Source organism: Marmota marmota, unplaced genomic scaffold (genome assembly GCF_001458135.2).
Source record: "Marmota marmota marmota unplaced genomic scaffold, marMar, whole genome shotgun sequence".
Taxonomy (NCBI): Eukaryota; Metazoa; Chordata; class Mammalia; order Rodentia; family Sciuridae; genus Marmota; species Marmota marmota.
Window position 1 is genome coordinate 1,078,266 of NW_025999895.1, and position 9,207 is coordinate 1,087,472.

Consider the following 9,207-nt stretch of genomic DNA (forward strand, 5'->3'; position numbering starts at 1 on the left):
TCGGCCGCCATGGCCCGATTAGCTGCAGTTCGGCCTGCCCGACCCGGCCAGATCTCGGCCGCTACCGCGACCCCGGCCGCAACCGCCCCGAGCCCGGTTCAAAGTGCCACCGCGCGCCCGCGCCCCGCGCAGCCAATGCGCCCGCGCGGCCCGGGGGCGGGACCTGCGGGACTCCGCCCCGGCGAGAGGGCCTGCGAGCCACGTCCCAGCGGGCGGACCCAGCGTCTTAAAGTGGCCGCGGCGAGGAGCCGAGCCTGGGACTGTCCGACCGAAGTCAAAACCGGGCCCTGACCGAATGACCACCTCCACTCCCTATATCCCGGCTTAAGATGCGGCTTCCAAAATCACTCTGCCATACCACATGCACTGGGAGGCTTGGCCCCTGGAAGCACCCTGGCTTCAGCGCAGCCTGAACTTGCAACCTGCACCACCTGTACCAGCTCATGTGCCACAAAGGCGAGGCCCTCGACCCCCCCCCCCAGCACCCCTCAACCCGCCCACTGTGGAGGCGGACAGGAAATTTCTTTGGAGCCAGCTTGCAGATGAAGTAAAATCCAGGGGCAAAAACAATTAGTTAAGACAATTGCACCACCCTCAACGTCCAGAGCTCGCAGCAAGTGTCCAGTTCAGGCTTTGCTCTGACAGTCAACCCCAGGCAGCCACCCTGGGGGAGGCTGAGAGGTGGGTTCCAGGCCCCAGCAGGAGAAACCAACCGACATCTAGGCTCCCACCTGACCCCACTTCCTAATAGTGTGAGGAAACAGGTGTACTCCTGGTTCAAGGTGCACCTGAGGCAAGGTGAAACCCAAGTCCCAAGGTTGCTTTAGGGGTAAGGCTTGGCCACTAGTGCCACCCTATCCCTGCCCAGACATAAAGGTGAGGCACTGGAAAGAAAGCCCTGGTCTCATGAACCAGCCAAACACCCATATAAGGTGACCAGCCTTGTCTGAGGGCCCAGTGACCCTCCACGTGGATGCAGAGCAAACCCCACCATGCCTATGCTAGTAGCCCATGTGAAGATGAGGAGACTGTCTTGTAGAACTCCAGGTGGACTCTGACCCTGCGGTCATGTCCCAGTCAAGCGCTCCTGTGTTTTCAGGTGTGTTGGGAGTACCGCCCACGCAGAGAGGTGTCGGGTGGACAGGGAAGTCACAGGAATTGTCAGGGGGACACCAGATGAGAGTGTGAACTGCGACCCACACCTAGCCAAGGCGGGGAACTGCAAGGAGATGTGGAAATGGATTTCACAGGTAGGACACAGAGTTAAGCAAAGGTGACAGAAGGCCTGGGGCAAGTGGGACCTAGAGATGAGGAATCAGGGCAAATAAATGCACCCAAGACTAGAAGCTCTAAGGTACGTGGATTTTGCAAACTCCAGGTGTGCAAGCCCACGAGGATTCTCAACTGAATCCTCCAACAGAACATGTTTGTTCATAGGCTGAGGACTGGCTACCCAGCTAGGCTCTGGACCAGGCCCCGTGTCCACAGCATGGGGTCCAGGTCCCTTGGCACACACTTCAAGGTGCTCTATATGGGATTTGGAGCCATACAGGTGGCTTAGCAGATCCCTGAGCAGGGGGCCTGTGGGGTGGGGTTGGTCAGTTACGGACTTTGCCCTGTCCTGTTAGACCTTTGCCAACCTGAAGAGAAAGATGCTTGTCTGATCTCTTTCAGGACTTGGTGAATCAACCAAGGTTTGGTTCTGAAGAAGGGAGCTCAGGGCACGTTGTGGTGGCTCATGCCTGTAATCCCAGTGGCTCAGGAGGCTGAGACAGGGGGATCCCAAGTTCAAAGCCAGCCTTAGCAAATGTGAGGCACTAAGCAACCCAGTGAGACCCTGTCTCTAAATACAACACAATAGGGTTGAGGATGTGGCTCAGTGGTCGAGTGCACCTCCCCCCAAAAAGAAGGGAACTCAGGATTCCCAGTGCCACCTCCAGATGCTAGGTCCAAAGGTCAAGGCCAAGAGGCCTCCAGGGACGCCTGGGACACACTTCACCAGAAAGTAGTATCACTTTTCTATTTTCAGATACAAGACAGTTCCTTATGGACCACTTACAGTCTGGAGCAGGTGAAAGGGAGCTGGGGAGTCCTGGACTGTGGGGAGCCACTCCAAATGCACACACCTTGGTCCTGATGCACCACGGGGACCTCAAAGATCACTGTAGAGTGGCTGGTAGTGACGTGACTCAGGACTCCGGCTTTTCCCTTGCTTGGATATCAAGGCATGGCCCTAGGAGCAGGGGACGCTCAGAGGGGTTGAGCTGCACTCACCTGTCCCCTTGTAACCCTAACCCTTGCCTCATTTGAATGGCCTCTCCCCAATAAAAGGGTTCAGCGCGAGCTCCTCTTTGTCTCTTTCCACGGACCCCTAAGGTCAGAGGGGCCATCACAGGACCCAAAGATAAAGGTCTTTCTCTGTCTCTGAGTGGTTATTTCATGCAGCCCAGTTCACTGGAGTGACCCTGAGTGTCTAGCTGTGAACATGACACTGGACAACAAAGGGCCTGATCAAGGAGCCACCTGAAAAGGCCCAGGGTGGTCAGGGGAAGGACACCAGCAGACACAACTTGGAGGGACGAGTACCCGAGTACCTGCTATCAGGGATGGCCCCTGCTGGTAGGTGGGCTGAGGCTAAGGCAATGGCCTGATGTCACGGTCATCTCCACCTTCAAGCAGTCACCCTCTGGAAGTCCAGGAGTGAAAGGCCCCCTTATCTGGGCAGGGAGCCACCAGTCCATACTGACTAGAATATGGGCTCAGCTCTCTAAGATGCAGGGGCCTGTCCCTGAGCTGGGACACTCAGTGCCTTCCCCAGGGTCAGCAGCGTGTCTATTTGCACCCAGGCCCAGGGCAGCTCACCTTAGCTGAGGTGAAGCCAGAGACGTGCTGCTGGATACTCATTAACCTGAGGAACTGCCAGGGCCAGAGGGAGACTCCAGGTGGAGGCTGGAGGGCAGCAAGGACACTGAAGGCCCTTGGGAGGGGCCCTCGGGTGATGTTAGGTAGGCTTGACAGAGCCTGTCAGGCACTCCCACCAAGTGGGCAGAGCTGGGTGTGCCTCCCAGGGGCCCCTTGCCTAGCACTATGTTCCCCAAAGGGGGCGCTCTACAATTCTACAGCCTCTTGCTCACAGGAAGTGGAAGTCAGCCTATCTAGGGCCAGAGAAGGACACTCACTGTCCCTCTCCCAGTCTTGCTGAACATGGAATTGTCTGAGAAGAGGAAGCCAAGGGTCCTCAGAGCAAGGCCCCTGGCCATTACAGCCAGCTACACAGCAGAGGCACTAAGGGGCCTGCAGCCAGAGGGTGGGCCAGGCCTGTCCAACAGCAGCCACTCAGTTCCTAGCTTGGCCAGGGTACTGCCAGGCCCCTTAACCCAGGCCTCTTCACACTCAGACATCCTGGTGGAGGGGGCGAAGGGGCAGGACCAGTCCTGGGAAAGTTCCGACCACACCACCCCAGGGGCCCTTCGTACCACCCACCCTGGGCACACTACTCCGCACACCCAAGCCTCAACAGTGTATTTTTCTCAGCAGCCACCAGAAGAACTCCTGTAACCCCATACCTTCTGAGGTGGCCTCCTGCGCTCTGCTCAGGCAGTGGCTTCCCTCCCCCCCCACCACAGCAGGTCCATCTTGTCCCTCCCAGACAGACTGCCACTAGGGCCAGTAACTCCAGCCCCCTGGAATCTCCATCTGGGAGCCTGGTGCTGGGGGTGGAGAGGGCAGGCAGGGCCTCGCCGGGTCCCAGGGACCCCAGTCCATAAGTCCTCAGAGGTGGGGCTATTCCAGAACCACCGTGCCGCCCACGGCTTCCAGGGCCGCCTTTATCTTCTCTGCCTCAGCTTTGGCGACATTAGCTTTGATTTCCTGAGGCAGGGACTCCACCAGCTTCTTGGCCTGCCAGAGACAGACAGCAAAGTCAAGAGATTTGTGAGCCCTAGGCCACCATACCCAAGCCCATGTTGGAAGGGACCACCCCAGATAACTGTCAGCTTATGCTGGTCCCAGGGAAGAGGGTTCAGGCACAGGAAGCCCACCTGGACGAGGTTTATGCCCTGGATGTAGTTCTTGATCTCTTTGATCAGTTTCACTTTGTCTACCGGCTTTGCCTCTGTCAAGCGGACAGTGAAATGTGTCCGTTCTTTCTGTTTTGGGAGATCTTCCTCCTCTGCTACCTTAGGAAGCAGAAGAAAGCAGGCAAGGTAAGAAAGGATGGGGCGAAGGTGGAGCAGCTTCTCCTGGCTACCCCATGGGAAGTGCAGGTGAGCGAGGACAGGCACATTGCCAGCTTCCAGCCCCAGCAAAGTCTGGGTCGTGAGTAAACTGCCTCTGGGGGTCTTGTGACCAACGGATGCATTTCCTCCAGCACAGGCTAGTCAGGGTTTAGACCTGGCTCCTTCACCTAGAAACACTCCATTCCCTATGGGCCACTCTGAAGCCTGCCTCACAGGCCGGCAGAACCCCACATCCTGTAAAAAACCTCCTCACGAGACAGGGTGAGCAACACCAAAGTGCACTGTAGATGTGCAAGGTTCCAGGGAAGTAGTACTGGTCCCGTCCTCAGCCATGCAGGGGCAGGTGCCGATGATGAGCTGACTGCATTGACCTCGACCTTCACCCAGCAAGACTATGGGACAGATGGGCAATGGTGTTCCTGAGGTGACACACAAATAGCCAGGGCCACCATGAGCACCACAGTGTGAGATGCCCTAGTTTGGGCCTGCTGCCAGGTCATCAACAGCACTCTGTCCATTCTCAAAATCACTCCAGTTTGGACAATGGATCGTATGACAATCCTACCCTTGCTTTAGGTGTCGGGCCTGAATCTGGCAGCCTTCTGGGTGTTCACAAGTGTTGTTCACAGGGTCGCCAGCAGGCCAGGCAGGTGCTCCACTACCACCTGCACCTCCAGCTAACAAGCCTTTAAAGACACTTCCCAGGTCTGAGGTGGGAGTGTGAAGATGGCCCCCGTGGAATCACCACCCATCCTGAGTGTGGGGTGTTCTGTAGGACCTGGCCTGGTGCAGACCAAGGGACCTGAGGGTAGGGACCCAGATGAAAGAGGCTTATCCCCAAGCCAGCCATCAAAGGCTGGGTTTGGGCTCCTTTCAGAAATACAAACTTGCTCCCAGCTGCCCAGGGGACAGAGCAGCCTGTTACCTGCCCTTTGCCCCCTCTAGCTCCCACTCGCACAGAAAGTCATGCTCTTGCCTGGGAGCCCTCCTATCTGGCCTCTCCTCTGGAGTAGGTGGGGTTAGAGGAATATGTCAACATGGCCGGCTGGGAAGCACACTTGTGACAATTTACCAGTCTCCCAAAAGAGACCAAGACAGGGCGGCCCCCAGGCCTCACCAATCTGTCATCTGAGCTGAGTCTCCCCCTTACCTTCAGGAGTTCATTGAGGTCTGAGATCTCCAGGAATGCTTGGACCTTTTTTTTTAACTCCCTTCAATTTTCCATGATGTTCCCTTCTAATCAAGGACTTCCTTGAAATTTTATAAACTTTTTCCCTAGTTTTTTCCATAGCACTTGCCCCATTTTACCAAGTGACACAAACATTCTTGGCAGGGAAGTCCCTGGGTGTGCAGGGAAGCCCACAGTGGGAACCTGCAGAGGTGTAGGGCACAGGGGATGGCAGCTACAGGACCCGAGATAGGACAAGAGAACTGTGCCACATAGTATGAGACAGGAGGTGAGCTGGGCATACAGAAGGCTTTTCTGTCCAGAACCTGGCCTGGCCTTACCTCAGGGGCTGCTGCAGCAGGGAGAGCCCCAGGTATCATGCCACTGGTTGGCATGAGGCCAACATCCTGGATCTTCAAGGTTTTCTGTGGGGACAGAGAACAGTCTCAGTAAATGGCTGTTACACTCCAATTGTACTAATGGGGGGAAAGCCTAGCTTAGTCCTTGGACCTGGGGAAGCACCTCTGGGGATTGAGCCCAGAGCCCTGCACATGCTCTATCACTGAGCCACATCCCCAGACCTTTTTAAAAATTTAAGACAAAGTCTTGCTAAGTTGCCCAGCCTGGCCTTGAACTTGAGATCCACTTGCCTCAGCTGCTGGAGTAGGTGGGGGTAGAGGAATATGCCAACATGGCCGGCTGGGAAGCACACTTGTGACAATTTACCAAACTCCCAAAAGAGATCAGAGACAGGGCAGCCCCCAGTTACCTTCAGGAGTTCGTTGAGGTCTGAGATCTCCAGGAGCGTGAGGCTGGCGATGTCCTGGACGAGTTGCTGGATCTTGGGCGGGTACTCCTTGGGGGCGTTATCCAGGGGTGCCCCCGCCAGCGCCTCACCCCTTCGGTGGCTGCTGCTCCTCATCTGTCGCACGGCACAGACACCTGGCACCTGTGGTCTAGTCGCCCCATGCAAACAGCGTCAGCTCGGGAAGGGAAGGGGGTGCGCAGACATGCAAGCAGGTCCTCCAACACCGGGGCGGGAGACCACCTCGATCCTTGGGCCCAGCCAGGGGTGGGTGGCTTCCGAGCCACCTCGGGTTCCTCTGGGGAGCCCCCGTTATTTTGTGCAGTGACACCACCCGGAACGGCGGGCTTCTGGGCGAGCAAACTCCGTCACCTGGCCCAGGCGTTTCGTTACAAGAACCCTTCCTGAACGTGGGCCCGCGGCCGGCCGCCACCCACACTGACTGCACCCTGGGGACCAGGACGCCAAGGTCGCCTAGGGCCGAGCGGACCCCGCGGCCAGGCCCAGGAGGGTGGCCGCGCGCCCACCATCCCCTTGCCCGATCGGCCCCACCGTCCGGCCCAGTGATGGCGCCCAGGGCCCTGCAATCACCTGGCGAGACCGGAGCGCGGCAGGCCCGAAGCCCGCAGGGGCGGCCCCCACAGGCGGCGGGCGGCCGCCGGTAGCGACTCGCGTCCCGGGAGCGGGAAGGGTCACCAGCGCGGCTNNNNTCTAGCCCAGAGGCCTCCAGGCATTCGAGCTGGGCCGGGCCACTCTAGCCTCAGCGGCCCCGAGATTACCCACAAGGCGGCGCGCTGCGCCGCGCAGGCGCAGACTGCCACTTTTCCCCCGCAGGAGACCGGGGGAATCGTCCTGCGATCTCCAGGATCCCGTGCCTGACCGCCGGGGTCTTCCGAGAGGTAAGGGACGCCGCATGAGACTCGCCGCAGAGCCCACCCACAGTGGGCCGCAGCTCCGGCCGTGGCTCCTGCGCCGCAACCAAAACCCAGGTTGTTAGCTCCACTTCCGCTATGGCGTTGAAGGTGGGACCTCCAGGAAGGAGGCATAAGGGCTCTTCCCGAGTGGGTCGCCGCTTCTGCACCTGTCGAATGCCCCTGCCACGTGATGCTCTGCGCCGTAGGGACGCCCCAGAGTCCCCACCTACAATAAGGCTAAGGCCTCCCAACTTCCAGAACCGTAAGAAATAAATTGTTTTTACTAACTGTCCGGCCTCAGGAATTTTGCTATAGCCACAGTAAGCACACGGAAGCAGTGCCCAGCTGCCACTGGGGCTGAGCCAGGGCATGTTGGCCACCAAACAGCAAGTACTTTTTGAAATATATTTTATTTTCTGTTCTGCGTCGGAGGACAGCTGAAAAGCAGAGAGCCTGAAGCCCTCACCCTGCTGAGAAGTGGGGAACCAGGCCTGGATAGCTCACTGCCAGCTCAGAGTGAGACCAGAGCGGGCTGCATCAGGGCTAAGGGTCCCCACTCCAGCCACCTCTTGCAGGTTCCAACACACAGAGCTGAGGACTCTCGAGGACGGTCCTTTTCCTACCCCCTCCCGTCCCCGAGGCCCAGCCCTGGGGAAAGAAGTCAGAGACCAAGACAGGACCAAAGCTGGGAGACAGTGGCAGAAGCCTGGGCTGAGGACAGGGACGAGGACTGGGGCTAGAAGGGTCAGACAAAGCAAGGGAGACAGCTAGTTAGACACAGGTGGTTTCGGTTGAACTGTAGTGTTACTGTGGATGGTCTGAATCTCCAGCCCAGGGTCAGTCGAAGGAGATGAGCTGGGCCTCACTGCCCTGTGCAGGAGGCCCCTGTGCAGGGGGCTGCTGAGCCACAGGGGGCTGCTGCTGGGGAGGGCCACCCGAGGGCGCCATCTGTGGGGCAGGAGAGGAGAGAGACCTGAGCCACAGTTCCCAGGGGCTGCACTGCAGCACAAGGTGGACTGTAGAAGCCGTCAACATGGTGCACGGAGCCCGGGAGCTCCAGCTTTCACACAGCTCCACGGGTCTGCCGTCTACATGTGAACCTGTCTCCTTGGCTTTTATGTCCTCATGTGTCTGAGAGGACCCTAAGCATGACCTTGTCTCCCCACGGGACTGCAGCATAGGATGGCCCTACAGCAGTCAGGCTCTCATCCCTAACCCATCAGGCAACACAGGGGAGGTGGACAGGGAAGGGCTCACCTGCTGGTACACAGGCTGCTGTCCTGTGATGTAGGGCTGCTGGGGTGGCAGGGATGCATCTTGGCTGGGGAGGGTAGTCATAAGGTTCTGTGGAGAGTAAGATGAAGCCAGACACTGGGAGAATAGCACCGTGCCCTGACAGATGTGGGGCCTCTTGGCTTGCAGCAATCTAAAGCCCAACACCAGGAGCGTCCTGCCCAGTGCACCATACCTGCATGTTGTATGGCTGGTAGCCCATGGACACTGACTGGCTTCCCATGTAGCCCATGGTGCCTGGCTGTGGAGGCTGGGAGATGGCTGGGAGGCTCTGCGGGGCCTGGGAGGCCACGTTCTGTGGAAGGAAGTAGTGCAATGGGAAATGGGCAGGACCTGGGCCCAGCTGGGAGGGGAGCAGTCTTGTCTACATACCTGGTAGCCTGGGGTGGGAGTGGGCTGGTAGGATGAGTAGGCTGGACTTGCTGTGGGCCCCGCCTGGGCCTGGGGGGCTGCCTGTGCCCCAGGGGCCCCTGCCGGGTACATGTAGGCACTCACCATGCTAGGATCTGTGACAAACAAGATAGATGAGCTGCTTCTGAGGAGTGGCGAGGGCAGGGAGGCTGGACTCCCTTTTCTGAGGTTTTCTTTCTTTTTTGGATGGGGATACTGGAGATTGAACCCAGGGGCGCTTCACCACTGAGCCACATCCCCAGCTTTTTTTTTTTTTTTTTTTTTTTTTTTTGGGCAGACAGAGCTGTTTTAAGTTGCTTGGACCTTGCTAAATTGCTGAGGCTCGTCTTGAATCTTGCAATCCTCCTGCCTTAGCCTTCCCAAGTCACTGAGATTACA

The 9,207-nt window shown here is 58.0% G+C and overlaps 3 protein-coding genes and 1 long non-coding RNA gene across 8 annotated transcripts in view; 1 reads left to right on the forward strand and 3 right to left on the reverse strand.

Moving 5' to 3' along the window:
• Positions 1-2,343, forward strand: part of LOC107157700 — a 4,441-nt gene extending 2,098 nt beyond the window's left edge. The window contains exons 2-3 of the long non-coding RNA XR_001505528.2: positions 1,100-1,250; positions 2,030-2,343. This is a non-coding gene — a long non-coding RNA (uncharacterized LOC107157700). The remainder of the gene's footprint in view (positions 1-1,099; positions 1,251-2,029) is intronic.
• The window catches only part of Slc25a10 (solute carrier family 25 member 10), a 9,390-nt gene extending 6,471 nt beyond the window's left edge, over positions 1-2,919 (reverse strand). For both annotated transcript variants that reach the window (XM_048797267.1, XM_048797271.1), the window contains exon 1: positions 2,863-2,919. In XM_048797267.1, coding sequence (XP_048653224.1) covers positions 2,863-2,904 — 42 coding nt within the window. In that variant the 5' untranslated portion in view covers positions 2,905-2,919. The remainder of the gene's footprint in view (positions 1-2,862) is intronic.
• Positions 2,920-3,505: 586 nt separating this feature from the next.
• Mrpl12 (mitochondrial ribosomal protein L12) lies at positions 3,506-6,953 on the reverse strand. The gene is made up of 5 exons (XM_015504064.2): positions 6,803-6,953; positions 6,176-6,362; positions 5,748-5,831; positions 4,041-4,178; positions 3,506-3,900 (listed from the first exon to the last, which is right to left on the reverse strand). Exons 2-5 carry the CDS (start codon positions 6,326-6,328, stop codon positions 3,784-3,786), a joined length of 492 nt encoding a protein of 163 aa, XP_015359550.1. The 5' UTR covers positions 6,329-6,362; positions 6,803-6,953; the 3' UTR covers positions 3,506-3,783.
• Positions 6,954-7,516: 563 nt separating this feature from the next.
• Hgs (hepatocyte growth factor-regulated tyrosine kinase substrate) overlaps positions 7,517-9,207 on the reverse strand; it is a 15,864-nt gene continuing 14,173 nt past the window's right edge. For all 4 annotated transcript variants that reach the window (XM_015504063.2, XM_048797246.1, XM_015504062.2 and 1 more), the window contains exons 19-22: positions 8,791-8,924; positions 8,594-8,713; positions 8,383-8,469; positions 7,517-8,073 (exon numbers count right to left, since the gene is read on the reverse strand). In XM_015504063.2, coding sequence (XP_015359549.1) covers positions 7,963-8,073; positions 8,383-8,469; positions 8,594-8,713; positions 8,791-8,924 — 452 coding nt within the window. In that variant the 3' untranslated portion in view covers positions 7,517-7,962. The remainder of the gene's footprint in view (positions 8,074-8,382; positions 8,470-8,593; positions 8,714-8,790; positions 8,925-9,207) is intronic.